At 34.5% G+C, this 22,652-nt stretch overlaps 3 protein-coding genes across 4 annotated transcripts; all 3 read right to left on the bottom strand.

The window, feature by feature from the left end:
- Window positions 1-763: 763 nt before the first annotated feature.
- LOC129889272 (protein NAR1) lies at window positions 764-8,812 on the bottom strand. 2 transcript variants are annotated; one of them, XM_055964504.1, is made up of 11 exons: window positions 8,490-8,812; window positions 8,270-8,346; window positions 5,590-5,743; window positions 5,153-5,339; window positions 4,931-5,057; window positions 4,294-4,450; window positions 3,673-3,722; window positions 3,417-3,588; window positions 1,986-2,061; window positions 1,792-1,883; window positions 764-1,311 (listed from the first exon to the last, which is right to left on the bottom strand). In XM_055964504.1, the coding sequence occupies exons 1-11, from the start codon at window positions 8,604-8,606 to the stop codon at window positions 1,159-1,161; spliced, it is 1,362 nt and encodes a 453-aa protein (XP_055820479.1). In that variant the 5' UTR covers window positions 8,607-8,812; the 3' UTR covers window positions 764-1,158. The 2 variants fall into 2 exon arrangements, with proteins under 2 accessions (XP_055820479.1, XP_055820478.1); XM_055964503.1 differs by having other exon boundaries at window positions 1,986-2,118; window positions 8,490-8,811.
- A 6,369-nt stretch (window positions 8,813-15,181) lies between these two features.
- Window positions 15,182-15,766, bottom strand: LOC129890636 (uncharacterized mitochondrial protein AtMg00810-like). The gene has a single exon (XM_055966150.1). The coding sequence runs from the start codon at window positions 15,764-15,766 to the stop codon at window positions 15,182-15,184; it is 585 nt and encodes a 194-aa protein (XP_055822125.1).
- Window positions 15,767-15,802: 36 nt separating this feature from the next.
- On the bottom strand, window positions 15,803-19,434 carry LOC129890635 (uncharacterized). The gene is made up of 7 exons (XM_055966149.1): window positions 18,947-19,434; window positions 18,107-18,587; window positions 17,762-17,950; window positions 17,415-17,512; window positions 16,423-17,207; window positions 16,142-16,236; window positions 15,803-16,087 (listed from the first exon to the last, which is right to left on the bottom strand). Exons 1-7 carry the CDS (start codon window positions 19,432-19,434, stop codon window positions 15,803-15,805), a joined length of 2,421 nt encoding a protein of 806 aa, XP_055822124.1.
- Window positions 19,435-22,652: the final 3,218 nt, after the last annotated feature.

Below are 22,652 nucleotides of genomic sequence, written 5' to 3'. Positions count from 1 at the left end.
TATTTATACCTGGACCAAGTCATTATATGTTTTGCATTGAATTTAGGAAGCGAAATCTCTTTCAATGTAACTTTTTACATTCCTCCCCAAAGCTACTGCAGAACTCTCTTTATTTTTTTTTATTATCCATTTTTAAAATCTATATAACATGATGTATAATCATGCTATATATATATATGTAGCACATACACACACATCATACAATACTTATACGCATTATATATACATTGCATAAATGATGTATTTTTTCTGTGTAATCATGTATAAAAAATTTGTATAACTGTATAAATAATGTATCCACACTATTATACACAAAATCAAGGGTCAACTAGGTTGTCTTCATCAATTTTCCAGTTGCTCGAATCTGTTCAAACCAGTTCCAATCGTTGCCAATCTAATTTCCGAAGTTCTTTATTCATAAATATCATTTGAATCCAAACACAAAAAAAAGGCTAAATACATAGAAACCTCTCTTTAACTTTCATTTTCACACTCCATTCCATTTTAACCCTTCAAATCAACGGAACAGACTCCATTAGTTTTCGTTGAAAAAAAATAATTTCGTTTTTTGTTGGATGAAAAATAACCGATTAAAGTGCCCTGACGGAATAGCATTTTTTAGTAGTATTATTAGCAATGAACAAATCTTTTTTTACCCATATTAAAGATTTCTTTTTATACCCGTATTGGAGCTGAAGTAAAAATTAGAATGTGAAAATTTGAGTTAAATCCAGATTATATGGTAGAGCAAGGAAAGACAGTCTCTGAAAACAAATACGATTACACAAAGATTCTGCTGATATTTACCATTGGCATAAAACAGTAGCCTCTTCTAACGAATACAAATTGAGTGGCCAAATAAATAAAGTCCTGGGTTGTGGGAATTACACGCACAATATAACTACTCCAATCAAGATGGGGAATATCATTGCAACCTAGATTATTGTGTGATTTGCAACACAGTATATTTACAGTATGGGGCGAACACGTTCACTACCAAAATTGGACTGCCAAAATTGTGGAGCATGGACACATGAACATAGATTGTGAACAATGCACTGTAGTATCAAAACCCCCTTGGAATGCTCTTGCAGAATAACACCAGAAGGGAACGCTTGGAACTTTGCCAATCAGTTAAAAGCTGATATTTTGCATTTCTCACCAGTTCTGCAACTGTGAAGTGATACTTTTCACTACAGGATGATATTCAGTATGCAGGTACCTCTTTGCTTTCTCTGAACCAGGCTGTTCAAGCCACTCACTGTATAGACCCTTTATGATGGGATTGTTGAAAGGATCAGCAACCACAACCTGAAACATTAACAAAGAGCGAGCATTCAGAGGCAATTCAGTTTTCATAAGATCAGAAAGTTTAAGTGCAAGGTAAACAAAGAGTTCCCACGTCAATCATGGCTATGCAACTTCTAAAGAGTAGACCATTTTCGTTCATTTGAATCTTCTTCAGAGATGAATGTTCATAAACTTTGTCATCTCGTAATGCAGAGGAAAAATTAGAAGCTAAAACAAGCAGGTCTTTATAACATATAAAAGCCCTGGTTGGGGACACACCCATACAAATCAGAACAAAAAGAGAACTTCCATTTCAGGGAGTTCATCTTTAACTACTAGAGAGTAGTCAGAGATGAATCTCCCAAGCTCTGCAATCCAAGTTACACATTGCACATTTCCCTGACATGCCACAAATTATAAGAAAGCCTTCAAGCTGGAGAGAAAAACTCTCGAGTCCAAGATGGTTATATTATGATAAATTTTGTCAAACACGTGACTTACATTTTCTACATAAGCTGTCTCCAACATCTGAATCAACTCTTTAGCCGACTGCCCAGGCTGTGGCTTTATTTGTCCGCCACCATTTAAGCATCCTATAATCACGAGGGAGGCAATTAAAGACAAGAAAACTGTTAAATTGATGCAAGAAGGCTCAGAGCTATTATTCACAAAATAGAAAGATCCAGCATGTCAACCTGAAGGGCATGCCATGATCTCCAAGAAATGGTAGTCACACTTCTCCTTTTTCATTTTCAATTTCCTAACAACATTCTGCAGGTTCCGGAAACCATAACATAATGCAAATTTCAGTACAGATTTATCATTCACCTGTGTTCAATGCAACATACATCTTGTCAGTAGTTGTCAATGCCCCACTACTCTTTTGTGGCAATTGCTACAAACTTAGGACCTGTTTGGCCATGAGAATTATTCATTTTTTCCCGGAAATCTTTTCAGTTCATTTGAAAATCAGCGTTTGGCCATGCAAATTCAAAATACAACTCCATAACACCGTTTACACTTTCAGTTTTGGGCTGCTGCATTTAGTTTTCTTTTTTCAAGAGGGTTTTTTTCTACTATTCTTAGCAAGGACTCAAGCAAATTTTGAAGATTTCATCTTGAGTTTGAATCATTCATTGTCTGTTAGTTGCCTTTTCATTCATTTCTAGCATGAGTAGCTACAGTCTCAGCTAGGGTCGTAGACCCAATGGTTTGCAAGTTAATGGGTTAATAATTGTTCGTCATTAATTGCTTGGGTTATGATTATCTAATCAATTCCATGCCTTATCAGTCAACTTAGTGGTGTTCAACACAAGATTAAGACCTAATTGTCTTAGTTCGACTTGAGAAGATGGAATTAGGACTAGGTAAGAATTAATTAGCAAGGAATTGGGTTTTACAAGGGATTATATAACTCAATTAACAGAATCAAGCTAGGAATAGCTAGATTCTAACTTGGGTGTTCAACAATTACAACTTTAAGCATTCCATTCAGTTCTGGTGAACTTAATTGGGATAGGGCCATTATTATTATGATATTTTAATGGGTAAATTATAATTGAATCATAATCAATAAGCCAAGCAATTAGACAAAATAAGTATTTCCCATTAGCTAAAGCAAATCAACTAGGGGCTATAACCCTAGCACCTTTTATCACTTGATTTACACTCTTGTTAGTTATTTGTTTCCTTTTAATTCTATTGCTATTTTTAGTTAAATTCAAAACCCAAGCAAATGCTGCAAGTCCAATTGAAGATCTTTGTAGCTAACAAGTAATCATCCGAACACCTCATATTTACTCCTTGTCGGATTCGACTTGGACTCTCATCCAGTTATGTTTGCATTCAAGCGCTTAGCCTATTTAGGACTTGATTGGGCCCCATCCACCACCAAGTACAATAAACTTTGGCATGAGCCATCAAATTAGCAGCTCCACAAATGACCAAACACCAAATCATATCCTTGTTAACAGATAGAAACTCTTAAATTATAGATGCAATTGTCTACACACAAGAAGATATCGCAGTGTCAGCCTACAGGTACTTGGATGAATAGAACATTATAGGGGCATATTAACAACATTCTATAGAATCATGCTCCTAAGAGAATGCTGAAGCAAACTTACTTCTAGGCTCACTTCTTGGAAATCAGAGTTCCTTATAGTCTTGAATGCTATAGGACCTTTAACTTCTTGACCTAAAAGCACTTTTGCAACATGACGATAAATGGTCTCTGCATATCCTCCAGAGCCTCCATGAACCCCATAAAGATGGCCCTCCTCATCGATATTTGCAAACCTTTAAAGTACATATAAGCACTCAATTGTAAGGATTTGCATCAAGAAATGAGAATATCAATCCAAGGTGTATAAAAGTGCTTACAATTTATCTAGGGGGGACTCTTCCAAGGATTGAAAATCAACTGCTTTTAACTACATCAAGGAGGAGAGAGATTGACTATGAGTAAACAACAATGAGCCCTTTCTAAAGAACACAGCGTTAAAAGGGTGAAAACAAAAGATAGAAATGGAGAATAATTGCAAGTATTCCAAATGCAAGCAGTGTTATCAAAACCAAAAAGCGCAAAAAAGCTGTAAGGTTTGTTGGGACTTTAAGCGCAAAACGCAAATAAGGCGTGGGTTTTAATAAAAAAGGCGCAAAGGGAGAACAAATGCAAATATATATGTTTAGTCCAAGACTAATAATTTATATGCATGAATGACAAAATATGAGCAAAGAATTTGAAAAATAATTACAATAAAGTGAAATGTCATTTGTTTAGTGTCGTCTCTTCAGAAGAGGTTCATTGGCAAGGAAAAGTATGACTTAGGACCTTGATGATGATACTGAAGCGCACATTAAGCGAGGCGAAGCGCTCAACACGTTTTCAGCCTCGCTTCAGGGCTTAAGCACGCCTTTGATAACACTGAATGCAAGCTCTCTCACTGTCTCACATTAATGCTCTGCGGGAATGGAATACTGAGAAGCAGATAACTCTCTTACCTGTATCAAATCCAAAACCTCTCCTGTTGTCAAAACTGAATCAACTTCCGTAATTTTTTCACTATCTGTATCCACTCGAAAAACAAAATCCTCACGAGCAGCCTCGAGCTTCTTGTCATAACATGGCATTACAGTCACATGGTATATATCCTCTGCCCTGTAGAAAAAAGGCTCTATCAAGCACCAATCGACTGTGACCAGCTCCAAAAACTAACAGCTTGACTTTAGGAACATTATAAAACCATTTAACTTCTCACCAACTAACATGCAACATCACCTATGCTGAAATATCAAATGGCCAGCATGGATTTTTTCTGTAATTGTTTTCCAGTAGGATGCATTAAATGGATGGGAAGCACAACAGAAAGATAAACGTAATGGCTTAGTGCATATTTGCAATACAACAACCTATGCATTATGCTTGGGACCTAAGTTGCTCGGACTCTCCAAAAATGTTGCCGCAATCGTGTCGGATCCTCCAAAAATGCACTACTTTTGAAGGATCTGACATGCACCTGATAACATTTTTGAAGAGTCCGAGCAACATAGCTTGGGACAGTCCAACAACAAAAGAAATGAAAGATTACAGTTTACAGCTAAAGCATAATCCTTAAAAGATGAGATGGCAATAAGCTACCTTAAACTTAGCTTTTGGCATATAAAATTCTTGACGACTGCTCCAATGGTTTGTTGGGGGCTCTTGACTGAAGAAATGTATGGAAGAATGAATGAACCAAGGGTCTTCTCAGCATAACATATCCAACCTGCAATTTCAACACCAACACCAGTAGAGTTGGAACATATCATAGAACACCAAGTAAGAAATTAAGAAAAACACCAAAGTAAATGAAGCCATTACCTGGACATGCAGAAGAAATCATAGGTAAAGGTGGCTTTGACTCCCCACTACTTGTACATTGGGATTGTTCATATCGCACCATAAACTCGTTACAAGATTCTATCAGGGTCAAGTCTCTACTGCAGCTGGTATCAAATATAGCTTTCACACCCAGAGACTTAAAAAGTGTTGTGAGCTTCCTGAAGACCTGACATAAGAAGTACAAGCTCATTATTTTCAAACATATGCAAATGCTTTGCAATACTTCTTTTTTTCAACTTTGCCAAAAGGAAGGAAAACAAATGCCATTGACCCCCCCACACACACACACACACACTCCCCCACACCACCCAAAAAATGTGTTATTCAAGAGCAAAATGATGGACGTAATAATTACATCGGTCATATCAGGTGAGAAGATATACTACAAATATGAAAATACCAACACCAAAACCAACCTGAAGTGAAGAAAGTCCATAATGAACAGCGAGAGAGGCCCTAGACTGGGGGGAGAGAGAGACAATAACTGTCCTTCCCTTTTCCAAATTGGAAAGGAACTCATCTAAGCTCTGCTTCTCAAGCATGACTGTTTCTGCTGACGTAATGCACCCACTGCAATGAGGAAACAAGCTAAGTTGCTCACCCTTGTTGAATCTTATACAGAGAGGCATTTGCTATTAATTACAAAACAACAACAACATACCCAGTGAAATCCCACAAGTGGGGTCTGGGGAGGGTAAGATGTACACATACCTTACCACTACCTCATGGAGATAGAGAGGCTGTTTCCGAACTCAAAAGTCACAATTCCAAGTAAGAGAGAAAACAAATAATATATATAGCATAGTGGCACAAAAAAAATGATGCAAATTTTACAAGACAAGAACAATAACAAGAGCAAAGTAATGTGACAATCAAAGGCAATAACAACACAACTATAAAGGCACGCCTAGATCTACGACCCCCTTAAATCGACACACGGAAAAACACCATTCTATCTCAACTAGCCTTCTACCCTAATCCGCGACCTTCACTCATTTCTATCTAAGGTCATATCCTCGGTGATATGGAGTAGCACCATATCTTGTCTAATCACTTCTCTCCAATACTTTTTCAGTCTATCTCTACCCCTCCGCATAACCCCCGACTCCAACTGCTCACACCTCCTAACTGGGGTGTCGACACCCCTCCTCTGCACATGCTCAAACCATCTCCGTCTCTCTTCTCTCATCTTGTCAGCCACAGGTGCCACTCCCACCTTCTCCCGAATAACCTCGTTCCTAATCTTATCACTCCTAGTGTGTCTACACATCCATCTCAGCATCCTCGTCTCCGCAACATGCATCTTCTGAACCTGAGAGTTCTTTACTGGCCAGCACTCCACTCCATATAACAACGCTGGTCTAACCACTATTCTGTAGAACTTACCTTTAAGTTTAGGTGGTATTTTCTTATCACACAGGACTTCAAAAGCAAGCCTCCATTTCATCCACACTGCCCCAATGCGGTGCGTGACATCATCATCAATGTCCCCACTACTCGGGACGATGGATCCAAGGTATTTAAAGCTTTCTGTCTTGGGCATAGGTTGAGTGGCAAGCCTCACTTCCGTGACCTCTTCATCCATCGCAATACTAAATTTGCACTCCAAGTATTCTGTTTTGGTCCTGCTCAGCCTGAACCCTTTGGACTCCAGCGTTTGTCGCCAAACCTCCAACCTATCATTAACTCTGTCTCGAGTCTCATCAATCAAAACTATATCATTCGCAAATAGCATACACCATGGGACCTCCTCTTGAATAGACCGTGTCAGCTCATCCATCACCAAGGAAAAAAGAAAAGGACTCAACACAGATCCCTGATGTAGTCCCATCTCAACAGGAAAATGCTCTGAGTCACAATTCAAATACAAAGTAAAACTAAATAAAATTAATAATCTATCAAGTAACATTTTTATGCGTAACTTATAGGAGCTGGACTTACAGCAAACAGGGACCAGCGCCTAAGTCTTAAAACATTGCCCACAATTCCTTATTACCAAAAATAATGAAAAGATTCAAGTTACTTGAATTGTCATAGTCGATTTATAGCTAGAGCCAGTGTTGTTAAAGGGTCACTTAAAGCATGCTTAAGCCCCGAAGCTTGGTGAAGCAAGTTGTGCACTTTGTCTCACGTAGCTCTTTAGTGTAGGCATCAAGGTGCTAAGGCTTACACATTTTCACAGACTTTAGTAGCACAACACTAGTTAATATATAGAGTTGATACAATGATACCTTAGTTGTTAAGAAAACGATGTGGTTGAAATTAAGTAAAGACATTAGAAATTTAGTAACAGAAAACTGGCCATTAAAAACCTAAAATTACATCTTTTATTCTAAATCAAATATTTAAAATAGACTTTGGACTTGATTTTAACTGCATTAGAGTAATTATTGGTTTACATTCCTTTGTCCAAATAATTATTGTTGGTGTTTATAGTTATATTCTTCAATTACATTTCCATTTTTTATATTTTACTCATTGGGACTTTTCTTCGCTATCTTTAGTTGCTCTTTGCACTTAAAGTTCCAATAGACTTTGGTACTTTTTTTGCGCTTTCGCTTTTGACAGCTCTGGTCATTTGCTTGAATATAGTATTGGAAATTATACATGTTTGGTTGCTCTGCTATTGACGTATTATTTTAATATAACTCAATGTGGTACAGGTATTAGTATTACTGTATTAGAGATTACATGACTGACAAAAATGACCTTTAACTATTACATGGTTTTGTTGATCATCTCCTACTTATCATATCTCATTTGTTTCTAATGATGTTTTTAAAAAGCGTAATGTCATACTTTTTCTTTAGCATGAAGCATTTTAATATCCTTTGATATAACTAAAAAACATTAATTACTAGCTTTATGTAATACTACTAACTGTTTTTATTGACATGTGACGATCTTTTTTTTACTAGAAAAGTCATGTTAAGATTATCCCGAGATTACTGAAACCTTTTCTTTCCCTCAATCATATTCCTATTCAACATTAAATCAGTACTATCTGAAAATACAGTGTCATTGTGCATTTGAATGCAAAGTTAATTCAGGCATGATTGAACACTAAATCCGAACTAGAGAAAAAAGAGATAATACCTGCAAGCCAAGCAATCTTTGAGAGAAATTTTGACGGGTTCTTTTTGTACTGGTTTGCTCAAAGCTCCAGCATTTTTCTGTTCATCGAGTAAGAAAGGAATTAACAAAATTAGTAAGAGCAGCTGTTCTTCAACCGCAACAAACCAATTGCAATACTAAGAAATACGAATGAAAATAAAACCCTAACCTTCAGTAAAAAGAAAAAGAAAAAAGGTAATACCTCGGATTTGTTGATTGAATTAGAATTAGCTTTAAGGGAAACTACACAGCCCTGAGAGGGAGCTATGTAATCATTCAAATCCCCAATTCTGAGTGTAGCAGAGAATTTCTGCGACATCCCCTTTATTAAGATGAATGAATAAAAGAAGATTTCTGTATTAATAAAGTTGTGCTGAAAAATATTGAACTTGTTTTGCGATCGCCGGTCTCACAACTCTCGATATCTCTCACCTTCCCTTTAATTACTACAGATGGCGGCGGGCGGGCGGGCGGCCGTGCGACTTCAATCTTGCTTTACATTACTGGTGCAAAATACATTCCTAAATTTATTTATGCCTTTAAAATGTTACTTGTACTAATTGGAAGATTAATTAATACCTACTTTGAAAATTTCATTTATTTAGGTCTAAAGAATTTGGATTGATTTATTTTAAGTATTTATTAGCTAAAATAAATTTTAAGTATTTTTGAAGTGTTTGAATAAACTAAAAAGTGCTTATAAGTACTTGGTTTTAAATTAAAATGATAAAAATAAGTCAAAAAATTATAAAGTGTGACTTATTAAAAGATTGAAGATCCTTCTAAAAATTGTGTGAACTTTTTGTCTTTTATTAAAAAATTATATTTTTGTTGAGAATATAATAATCTCTAATCACTTAAGCTTTTATATGACATGTCACACACTTTAATATGGTATCAGAGCAGGCACAGCTCTTGAGATCAAATCTCACCGCCACCCAAATGAAAAAAGAATTTTCACGTGGAAATTCTTTTTTGATTTGAGACGTGGAAATTCTTTTTTGATTTGAGACGTGGAAATTCTTTTTTGAATTGAGTGGCCGTGAGATTTGATCTTAGCACATCTGCTTGTACGTTTTCGAGAATTTATGATGTTTGCAAAGATCTCCGCAAGCTTCTTCCGAGCATTATCCCGTTGGACGATCAGGTGGACTTTGTGTTCTATGGTCAGATGATATCCAAGTTCGTTATTTTTCTTCCTTCAATTATTTTATTGAAGTTTTAATCTATGATCAACACATTTATTGTGAGTTCTGGTGCATCTTTGTATATTTAAGTATTAATCGAATATTAGGAGAAGACAATTTGATGAACTTGTAGTTAATTCGATAAAATGGGTAAATCCTGATTATTACAGGGGACTTTAATGATATAATTGATAATTCAAAAAAAATGGTGGAAGGGTCAGAGAATCTTGGTCTTTTATTGATTTCAAAAACTTTATTTGGTACTTGAAAGCTCTTGATTTAGGATATAAAGGAAAACCTTGAACTTGGTGGTGTTATAGGGAAAATGATGGAGTTATCCAAGAGCATCTTGATAGGACTTTAGTGTCCCCTAATTGAAGAGCACATTTTGATAACGCTAATGTTGTTCATGTTGATACTGTTCATATCATGCAGCTCTTATTATTTCTACTGATATTAGTCTTGGAAAAAAAATTATTTTGATAAGAGACGGTGTGAGAAAGAGGAAATAACGAGTATTATTCAAAGAGCTTGAAATCATGATTACAATGGCTTTGAGCAATCTCGTTTTTACTAATTGTAAACATTCGCTAGTTGCATGGTTACAGAGAGGTTATAACAATTCTAGAAAACAAATTTTAGAGATTAAGAAGAAAATTGAGGAAGTTAGGAGAAACTTGAATATTATAGACCTTCACAAAATCAGATTACTTCGCAGAGATTTAAGTCAGGCCTATAAAAACGAGGAGATCTTCTGAAAATAAAAGTCTAGAGCTCTATGGTTAAAAGAAGGTGAATTTTTTTTCCTTTTTTCATATGACTACGATCCAGAGGAGACGAAGGAATACTATTAACGGATTTCAATCAGACAATGAAAATTGGGTATCAGATTCTGTAGGCATAATAAGGATAATTGAGTGTTTCTATGACAACTTGTTTAGATCTTCTAGGCCGACAGAGATTGAAGAGGTTACTTCTTACATGTTTCAATTAATGAGTCTATGAATAGGAGACTTGTTAGAGAAGTGTCGGATGTTGAAATTAAAAAAACTATTTTTTTCAATGCATTCTTTAAAAGTCCCTGAAATTGATGTCATGACCCCTTTATTTTTTTTAAAAATATTGGCAAATAATTGTAAGGACATTTGTGAAGCAGTAAGAAGTTTTTTATCTTCAGGAATTCTTACACCAGAATGTAGTCAAACTTTAATTACTTTAATTTCTAAAGTTAAAATTCCTACATCTGCTACTCAATTTAGACCTCTAAATTTATGTTCTATGGCATACAAAATAATTGCTAAATTTTAGTGGCTAGAATGAAGAAAGTTCTACCTGTGGTAATTTCTCCAAATCAGTCAACTTTCATAGGTAATAGGCATATTACTGATAATGTTGTGCTAGCTCATGAATTTCTACATCTGTTCAAAAACAAAAGAAGAGGAAAAGAGAAATTTATGGCTATGAAACTCGATATGTCTAAAGCCTATGATAGAGTAGAATGGATTTTTGTTAAGGAGATGCTTTTTAAAATGGATTTTGACCAAATTTTTGTTGCCTGAATTATGGAATGTGTCACTTCTACAACTCAATTCAATATAAATGGAGAAATTGCGGGATGGGTTAAATCAACAAGGGGTCTAAGACAAGGTGACCCATTATCACCTTATTTATTCTTGATTTGTGATGAAGGTATATCAACTCTCCTTATAAAGGTCAAGGAACAACATCAAATTCGAGGTTTAAGTCTAAATAGAAATGGTCCTGCTATTTCACATTTACTCTTTGCTGATGATTTCTTAATTTTCTATTCGGCTAATAATCAAAGTGCTAGGACTGTTGTGGATATTTTAAAGATATATGTTAAGTGTTCGGGCCAGGTGATTAATATAGACAAATTTTCTATTTATTTTAGTAAGAATACCTTAGAGGCAGAAAAGAAAAATATTTTTTCAATATTGGGACAATGCCAAGGAAATCCAATAGGCATGTATTTGGGTTATCGACAGTAATATGAAGGTCTAAAAATAACATGTTAGGATTCATTAAGAAAAGGGTGCGAGCAAAAATTAAATGATGGAAGAAAATCTTTTTAAGTCCAACTGGAAAAGAAGTTATGTTAAAAGTGATTTTAATTGTTGTGCCTACTTATGCCTTATCTTGTTTTCAACTTTCCAAAGATTTATGTAAGGAAATAACCTCCATTATTTTCAAATTTTTGGTGGAGTCAGGGTGACGGGAAGAAAAAAAATTATTTCAAAAGATGGGATAAACTATGTGAACCAAAAACTCGTGGAGAGCTAGGCTTTAGATATATTGAGGCTTTTAATCAAGCTATGTTAGCAAAAATGGCTTGGAGAATTTTACTTAATTCAGACTTACTTCTGCCGAGAATCTTGAAGAGTAAGTATTTTCCAAATGTCTCCTTCTTGAATGCTACCACAATTTCTTCAACATCTTGGATTTGGGAAAGTATAACTTGGGGTCGGAAATTATTAGAAAAAGGACTAAGATGGAGAGTAGCTACCGGTGAGAACATTTATGTTTGGAAAGACCCCTGGATTCCTAATTCCTTTGGTTTTAAGCCTCATAGGACTATTGATCCTGAAAATTTAGATCTAAAAGTGATTGATCTGATAAGTGGTGAATCCCAGACTTGGAAGATGAACGAATTGAATAGACTTTTTAGCTTGAATGATGTTGATAATATTTTAACTATTCCTTTATCTACTACAATCTCTACGGATAAACTAATTTGACACTTTACAAAATCGGGTACTTATGAGGTAGGATTCGATTATCACCTTGCAAAAAATTTAAGCTTGATGAGGGATGGGGTAATATTGCTCAATCTAGTAATCATGCCTTTCCAAAATTCTTTTGGGATTTTTTATGGTCAATGAAAATAAAAAATAAACATAAGCATTTTCTAAGAAGGTGCATGCTTAATACCTTACCGGTAAACAATATCAATAAGAAACGGCTAAATCATGTCAATAATGTTTGTAAAAGATGTGGTCTAGAAGATGAGACTGTGGAACACATGCTTTTCAAGTGTCAAGATTCTCAAATAATTTAAAAAATGAGTCATATTGACTTAAATAATTTTGTCAACATTACTGATTTTTCTTTGTGGTGGAATGGTAAGATTAGTATGGCAAAAAAATGTCTCAATTCTACTAGTGTTTTGAATTTGACTGTAATGATTATATGGCATATTTGGAAGTCTAAGAATGCTTGGATTTTTAACAACGAATTAACCGACCCTCCAGACATAGTGGCAAAAGCTTTATTTGAATATCTTGATATAATGCTTGCAAATTCTTCGAATACAAATTTTCAAGAGAATTCTAAGTATCAACTAAGAGTTTTCGAATATGAAATCTGTTTATCTGTTGATGCAGGGTTACAGGTTGAATCAAAGAAGGCAAGCATTGGTTTGGTTGCTATGGAAAGCAAGGTTGTTTTGCTTCATGCCCATGGATCCCCGATCCAATATATTGGGAAGTCTATGATTGCTAAAGCGTTTGCAGTAAGAAAATATGTGTAAAAAGCAATACAATATGAATGGAGGAAGATCTATGTCCTCTCTGATATAAAAGGTGTGGTAGATGTAATGAAGAAAAATGCAAAGACTACTTGGGATATTGATGTAGTTTGTGAAGATATTTGGAATATGTCTGCACATTTAGAGCATATAGTGTTTGTACACATTCCTAGAAGGTTTAATGTCGTAGCTCATAATGTAGCTAAGTATTCAATTTTTTTGTTATCTGAATTTTCTTGAGAAAGACTATTCCCAGGTTGGATTGTAAGTGATGTTGAATGATTCTTTGGACATATTATGTCCATAATGAATTAATATATGGCAGTCTTGGATTAAAAAAAAATTCCAGGTCATGGAAGAGAAGACGCATCATCAAAGAGTTTATAATATTGTTGAGAATATAATGATGTGTTCTCTCTAATAGCTTAAACTTTTAGATGAGGTGGTCACAACACTTTAACAGTTTTTGACAAAATCATTTTTTTCTATTTTCCTCCAATTATTATTTCATTATCTTTATAATATGTAAAATTAAAAAATCCTAAAATATATGATAAAAGGTATAAGAAAAATTAATAATTAAAGAATCTTATATAATAAAAGGAAATATATTTTAAAAATTAAAAATATTAAAATATATGATAAGAGTTTGATCCTAGACAAATTATCATTTATTATTTTTCTTTTTTTATGTATACACCCCAATAATATGTAATGTTTATTTTTCCGTGCACAATCTTTAGTAATTATTTCCTTTTACTTAGGACATCCTTTAACTATTTTCTTTTATTTAAGAATTGATGTTGACTAAAATTTTAACTTTAAATCAAAATAAATAAAAATTTACCTGGGTTAGAAAACTATCTATAAAAAAATCCAATAAAACTCTACCTAGGTTAGGACACCTAGAAGTCCTTTTTGGCTATGATAGAGATTACAACAACAATAATATTATTTAATTTAAAATAAAGAGAAGAAAATACTTATTACACATAATACAACAACTAGGATAATGTAATAACATTATTTTATTATTTAAATGAATATTGCATCTATTTGTTATTTTACATAAAAATAAAATTGTATAGTTTTTTTAATTTATTTACACATACAAAGCACGTACGCTAAATACAATAACTAGGATAGTGTAATAAAATTATTTTATTATTTAAATGAATATTGCATCTATTTGTTATTTTACATAAAAATAAAATTGTATAGTTTTTTTAATTTATTGACATGTACAAAGCACGTACGCTTAATAATGTTGCTTGAAGTTTTTGTCCTTCATTAAAAATCTTCGCTTTAGACAAAATCGTATTTTCAGTATTTTTCTTCAATTATTATACCATTCAAATTATTATTTTCTCTTTATTATAATATTTAAAATTAAGGAGTCCTTATATATATAGTAATAAGAAAATATATGTAAGAGAGTTAATAGTTAGGAAGTCCTAATATTTATGGTAAGAATAAAATATATTTTAAAAAGGAAAATCCTAAAAAAATTGGTCAATTTATGCTTTTTTTTAATTGATTCCCAGGTTTTAGTATAGTTAAACACTACTCATCCCTAATATTTATATGAACAAATTGATAGTGAGCTTCAGTGAGCTTAGAATCTCCCTGTGAGAGTAAGGAACAGAGGAAACATGAAGAATCAACGAAGAAGAGAGAAGAGAAAAGAGAAAAGAGAGAAAAGAGAGAGAAGAGAGAGAAGAAGAGGAAGTGAAGAACTGAAAATATCTTCACATTTTTTCTGTATATTCCCCTTGTGTATCATCAGTGTATGTATTCATATACTTATACACTCAATTAACACTCAACTAACAATCAACCAATCAGTTACAACCACCTCAACTAATTAACTACCTAATTAGTTCTTTAACAGATCTTAGCCAAATGACCAAAAAGTCCCTAGCTTGCTTAACCTCTAACACTCCCCTTCAAGCTAGGTGGGGTAAAAATGTTCAACACCCCTAGTTTGGAAAGAAGATATTCATGCTGAGCTTTAGACAACCCTTTAGTTAGTATGTCTGCTGGTTGTTCTTGAGTTGGAAGATCTTGTACTTGGATTAAGCCTTGTTGCAGCTTCTCTCTAATGAAGTGACAATCTATTTTTGTATGCTTTGTTCTTTCATGATACACTGGATTGGCAGCAATCTAGATTGCAGCTTTGCTATCATTATACACCTGCACTGGCATCTCTACTTCAGCTTCTACTTCTTTCAACAATCCTAGCAGCCAAACTAACTCTGACACAGTTGAGGCCATGCTTCTGTATTCAGATTCAGCTGATCTTCTTGACACTGTGGACTGCTTCTTGGCCTTCCATGATATCACTGACTCTCCAATCTTTATCATGTATCCAGTGACTGATTTTCTGATTAGAGGGCAAGCAGCCCAATCTGCATCACAATAACCACTAACCTGGTTGTCTGAGTGGCTTGAGAGTAGTATGCCCTGTCCAGGTTGTCTCTTTAGATACCTGACTACTCTTAGTGCAGCATCCATGTGAGAATTTTTTGGTTGATTTAGGAATTGACTCAATGTCTGAGTGCTAAAGAATATATCTGGCCTTGTCATATTGAGATATAGTAGCTTACCTATAAGCCTTTGATATGCTGATTGATTTGTCAGGGGATCATCTGATTCCTCTTGACTCTTGTTCACATGTTCATCATACTGTTTGGATGTCAACTTGACATTTACATCCATTGGAGTGCTTGCTAGTTTGGCTGCAGTCATTCCCACTACTACTATGAGTTCAAGTGTATACTTCCTCTAGTGTATAAGTATTCCTTCTGTAGATCTTGTAAATTCAATTCCAAGGAAGTACTTGAGCTCCCCTAAGTCTTTCATTTTGAAAGCCTTTTGTAGAGCTTTCTTGGTTTCTTCTATTAGCTTCAAACTGTTGCCAGTGATCAGCATGTCATCTATATACACAAGTACTATTGCAACTCCTTCTGATGACTTGTTAATGAACAAAGAGTAGTAATATTGGCTCTGTGTAAACTTCATTCTTAGGAGGGCTTCAGTGAGTTTTTGATTCCACTGTCTTAGGGCTTGCTTGAGGCCATACAAAGACTTTATCAGTCTGCACATATTCTCCCCTTAACTGACAAAACCTGGAGGAAGCTGCATATATATTTCATCTGTTAAATCTCTATGCAAGAAGGCATTAAAGACATCCATCTGATGGATGTACAAGTGTTGGACTGCAGCAATAGACAGAACAGTTCTCACAGTTACCATTTTAACCACTGGAGAAAAAGTTTTTGTGTAATCAATTTCTTCCTGTTGGCTATACCCCTTTGCAACTAGCCTGGCTTTGAATCTGTCTATCTCCCTTGTGAATTTATATTTGACTTTATATACCTACCTGCACCCAATAGCTTGCTTGCCTGCAGGTAAAGGTGTAACCTCCCAGGTATGATTACTCTCCAGGGCCTGAATCTCTGCTTGCATGGCCTCAATCCATCTAGGATCTTTGATTGCTTCAGCATAGGTGGAAGGTTCTGTCACAGTGGATATAGCTACAATGTAGCATTGATAAGAAGGGGATAGATAAGAATAAGTGACATAGTTAGATATAGGATAAGGGACATATTTAAGTGTATTGAAGGAGACAAAGTCCTTCAGCCAAGCAGGGGGATGTTTAGATCTTGTAGACTGTCTAGTAGGTTGTGGAACCACTGCAACAGGAGACACCTCAGGAACAATCAGATCATCCTGCAACTGCACTTCAAGGAAAGGCTGAGTGACCTCAGTTTCCTCAATATTTGCAGGTATAGAAGTTTGATCAGCACCTAGAGATATTGCAGCCTGGTCAGGACCTGGTGAGATCACAGGATCAAGTGTAGAGATCACTGATCCTTGCAAGGTGTCCATAAACAGCTGCTGATGAGTAGACCTGTTATCTGTGGCAAATAGGAAGAGATCTTCCCTAAAGAGAACATCTCTACTCACAAAGAATGACCTGTTAGACAAATCAAATAAGATGTATCCTTTATGCACTTCAGAGTAGCCCATGTGGACAGCAGACCTTGATTTGGGCATAAGTTTATCATGTTCAGTAAAAAAAATTGCAAATACCAAGCAGCCAATTGTCCTCAAGTGAGACAATCCTGGTTTTGCACCATAGAGTCTTTCATAAGGGGATTTGAATCCAAGGACACTGCTAGGAAGTCTGTTAATAAGATAAGTGGCAGCCAGTACACAGTGACCTCAGAACTTAATAGGAATTTTACCTTGAAATCTTAGTGCTCTTGTTACTTCAAGTAAATGTCTATGTTTTCTTTCAGCAACACCATTTTGTTGAGGGGTGTAAGGGCAGGATTTTTGATGTATGATACCTAGTTCTTTAAACAGATGATCACAAACTGAGTTAACAAACTCTATACCATTATCAGTCCTTATAGCTTTGACAGTCTTCCCAAACTGATTCTGAACATACTTCAGAAATAATGGAAGTGATACACAAACATCTGATTTCTGTTTAAGCAAGAATAACTAAGTCATCCTTGAAAAATCATCAACTACTGTAAGAAAATATTTGTTGCCATCAAAGGTAGCTGTTTTGTAAGGACCCCAAAGGTCAACATGTAACAAAGTAAAATAGTCACTACTTTTGATACTACTAGAAGGAAAAATAGACCTGATTTGCTTAGCCATTGGACAAACTAGACACTGCGAAACTTGACACATAGTGTGTTTAGTCATAGTAAACATTTTAGCAAGCACTGTTGAAGAGACATGTCCAAGCCTTTGATGCCATAACTCCACTTCTGTAGTTGAATCCTTGTCTGTGGGATGAGTTGAATCAATAACAAGAGCAGACTCTTTACTTGTGCTTTGAGATAATTGTCTCCACAACAGATATAAACCCCGTTCTTCTTTACCAACCTCCTTCACCTTCCCAGTGTAAAACTCCTGGAAAACACAAAAGTCAGGGAAGAAGGACACTGAGCACCCTAATTCCTTTGTTAGTTTACTGACTGACATCAGATTATATTTGAACTCTGGAATGTGGAACACATTAGTAATAAGACTTCTAGTTGATAGACTACATGAACCAATGTGTGTTACTTGTGTGGTACTACCATTTGGTAAGGACACCTCCTTAGGAATATCTAGCTTTAACATAGACTCCTTTTCCAGCATATTCAAATTTGATACCATGTGGTTTGTTGCACCTGTATCTACAATCCATACATCACTATTTTCAGTGACAAATAATGCTTTACCTGCAGCATTTGCCTTATTGTCATCAAATGCAGTAACTCTTGCTTGTGACTGTTGATTCAGCATTTTCAGAATTTGATCATACTGGTCTTTTGTGAATGTGCAGCCTTGAAGTAATTGTTTGACATCCTTTTCAGCTTGACTAGTAGTGATGGCAGATGTACTGGCCTTAACTGATTTGTCATGCACATTGGTGTTCAAACCATAAGAGAAATGAGCATGAGTAGGATGCTGACTGGAATTTGAGGCACTTTGTATCTTCCTCTTTGACTTAAAGTCTGGTGGATATCCAACAACTTTGTAACAGTATTCCTTAGTATGGCCTCTACACTTGCAAAAGTCATATACTAGAGTGTATTTTTCTTGAACTTATGATTTGCACCTGAGCTGATCACACCCTTAGAATACATTATTGCTGACTCTAAGATGGATGTATTTAGGCTCAACGTATTGATGCCTGTAATAACAGACTTTTGACTTTCATCTCCTACTACCATGGCATAGGCCTGATTAACAATTGGTAGTGGATCTATCATGAGTATCTAGCTCCTAGCCTGATAATACGAATCATTTAGCCCCATTAAGAATTGGTATAACTTTTGTCTGTTCATGTGAACAACAAAGCCTCTGGATTTCTCACAGTTACAACAGGGTGAAGGTACTAACACCTCAAATTCATCCTACAGAGCCTTTAGCTTTGTGTAATATGCAGAAATTGAAGTTGTCCCCTGCTGCAGAGTTGTAATTTCTTTGTGCAGACTATAAGTCCTTGAACCATCTACTCTATCAAATCTCTCTTGTAGGTCAGTCCACGCATCCATTGCATTTGAAGAAAATGCAATTCCACTGAGCAGACTTTTTGACACTGAGTTCATCAGCCATGATAAAACGATAGCATTTACCCTTTCCCATTGACTCCATAGTTCCTCGCCATATATTTCTTTTTTGCATGTGTCATCAACTAGCCCTAATTTGTTCCTTCCTAGTAGAGCTAGTTTGATCGATCTATTCCATAAAGTGTAGTTCTCCACACCAATCAATTGAAACGAAATAATACTAATTCCACTTACATTTGTAGGACTTAAGAACAGTGGATGATTGTAATCAATACCTTGCCCAGACATGGATTGATTCAGCTGGACCCGTTGACCTAGGGTTTCTTCACTTGTCATTTTCAACCTTTCTTCCTATTTGTTATAGTTGTATGGACGATCTGAGCTTCGATCTGTAGATCGACCAAAGATTTTGATGAATCTATGAATCTAACTAGATTCTTTGACTCAGAAAATGGAACACCTACCACAATGAATCACTGTGATACTTGCTCTGATACCATGAACAAATTGATACTGAGCTTCAGTGAGCTTAGAATCTCCTTGTGAGAGTAAGGAACAGAGGAAACATGAAGAATCAACGAAGAAGAGAGAAGAGAAAAGAGAGAGAAGAGAGAGAAGAAGAGGAAGTGAAGAACTGAAAATATCTTCACATTTTTTCTGTATATTCCCCTTGTGTATCATCAATGTATGTATTCATATACTTATACACTCAATTAACACTCAACTAACAATCAACCAATCAGTTACAACCACCTCAACTAATTAACTACCTAATTAGTTCTTTAACAGATCTTAGCCAAATGACCAAAAAGTCCCTAGCTTGCTTAACCTCTAACACTATACTTATTAAATTCTTCCTAATATCTGTTAATTTGTATTTCTTGATTATTTTTTTCAAATTTGTAGATTCTTGCGGAATTATTTTATGCTAACGTCCCGAATTACTTAATCAATAGAAAAAATATATTTTAATAGGATAATGGTGAATAGTATTTTTTTGTATTTGTCTTTTATGATTTTAATTTATTTCTATGTTTTTTTTTAGATTTTGACGGGAACAGGAGTTGAAGATGATGAGTTCTTCTTTTTTGGGGGGTTAAAATTTAGAAATTAGTTTTTAAATATTTGTTTGTTTTAATTGGGGATAATGAAGTATTTGACTTAACTAAAAAATGAAAATTCATGTATAAATTAGATCTACAAATGGCTATTGGAAGGAAGAAATTTAGAGGGGAAAAAATTGATGGGTACTTTAGAGGTAAACAAAATTGACAATCTTCTTATGCGGATTATGAGAAAAGAGTGAAGTCATTATATTTGAACTGAGATAGTCTATATACCTTTTCCCTTCAGGTAAGGGTAAATATGAACCTCAATTTGTGGGACTACACTGAATATATTATTATTGTTATATAAAATAAAGTTAAGAATCAAATTAAAAACACATTTAAACTATCCACTTTATTAAATTTCATATCTAAACTATTTAGAATCTGAGTTTCTTACCTGAATTATCACTCAATGATTAGTGAAACACAACTAACAAGACTGCTTCTAAAGAAAATAGCTACCTACTCCTAACAAGATTACATTTAAAGAGAAAAGGACTAGTATAAAAGAAGACTAAAGATGAGGGTTATTTGGCTTCAGTGGATATGATGAAAAGGAATATGAGTTTAATTGGTTGTGAATAGATGAAAGGTATCTCAAAAAGTCATTCAACTATAAAAATTTATTGGAAAAGTTGAAGAAAGTGTAGGTTAAATAAGCTATTTTGAAGCTAAAGAGAAAAGAATTGATTAAGAAGAAATATGATGATTGCTTTATGAAGAAGGTAAAGTCGAAATTCAAATTCATCTTCATTTTATTTTTTGTTATTGTTAATTTGTTATAAGTAGTTGTATTAACATCTACATAAGTATTCTATGCTCGTGATTAAAGTTTACCATGTAGTTTTTTTTAGTTATTATTTTTGTGTGTGTGTTTCATGTACTAATACCAACTGAACTGACTTTAATAGCCCCATTCATTTTTTTCCTCAGTTTTTTTTGTTAAAAAAAAGTGACACCATTCTATTCGTTGCATTTTAATTTTTTTTCTAAGTTTTTATTTAAGTTGATTTTTTTGTTATCAATCCAGGCCCATTAATAAAATTTAATCATTGATATTTTTTTTCCAGATTTCTTATCAAATTACAACTTCAAAAATTTGAAAAGGGAAAAATCAGAGAGGTGAGTTCTCATGATATTTTTTTATTATAGATAGAGGTGAATTTGATACTTTTCTTTTTTTTAAAATAATTAATGTGTTTATATGTTCAATTGATATATGTCATAGTTAAAGCATCTAAATAAAATTTATTGATAAGTTTAACCGACTGTCAATGTGTTCCACCTAATATATTTGTATCTTCATATAATAAAGGGAAAGACATAAATTCCTTCCTGAAATTATGACGAAAAGTCAGTTACACGTTTAAACTATCACGATGATCTATTACACAACTAAATTATTTAAAAGTGAATTTATTTCCACCTCGACGCACATACAATCAGTCATATGATGAGAAAGTGTTTCATACTCGTGCCACGTCATCACCATATCACTGTCTCATCAACAATTATGTCAAATTTAAAAAATAATAATTTTATGTCATCCTAATTGCTTCTTCTTTCCTTGACACCATCTAACCCACCATTAAACCACCACCATTGTTGTCATTATCACCAAATTCATATCTCCACCACCATAGATTTCACTAGCCACAATCAAATTCGCCATTGGAATCTTTCCACAATCACTGCCAACATAAAAAATTGCAAACAATCATAATAAATTTTACTAAAATTCACCATTGGAATTGTTGGGAGGAGGAAGCACCACAACTAAAGTTTGATATGACAATAAATATGAAAATAAATTAGACACGAGAATTTTACGTGAAAACCCCTCTAACTGATAAAAAGGAAAAACCACGGAGTAGAAGGATCTCACTATTTAATATGGAGTACACAACTCTCAAATACAAGGAGAAAACAATAATTAACACTTCTCTCTTGTAAAAGGAACAACTACTAAAGAGGACACTCAAGACTATAATATTTATCTTGGTGTATAACTCTCTTTGTATTTTTACTCTCTCTTTCTGGGATTTTTTTGGGATGATATAAATGAGGGCAGGAGACTCTCTATTTATAGTGGGATGAAACGCGTAAACGTGTTTCATTAAAAACGCGTAGCTACCTTTCTTGACTTTTGTTTGCAGCCTTTCCCTTTTTCACTTCCTTTTCACTTTTCCTCGTAGTCATTCTTGACTTTCATTTTTTCTTTTCATTGCAGCCATTCTTGACTTTCAGGAATCACATCACCACCACTGAAATTCATCACAATCATAACCACAAATTCCAATATCGACCATCAAAATCAGAGGAATTTCTTGTCAATTATCGAAATTAAAAGTCATACCACCATTAATTTTATCACCTATTTATAGTGGGATGAAACGCGTAGCTGCCTTTCTTGACTTTTGTTTTCAGCCTTTCCCTTTTTCACTT

Source organism: Solanum dulcamara, chromosome 5 (genome assembly GCF_947179165.1).
Source record: "Solanum dulcamara chromosome 5, daSolDulc1.2, whole genome shotgun sequence".
Classification (NCBI taxonomy): Eukaryota; Viridiplantae; Streptophyta; class Magnoliopsida; order Solanales; family Solanaceae; genus Solanum; species Solanum dulcamara.
This window is presented reverse-complemented; position numbering and strand designations above follow the sequence as displayed.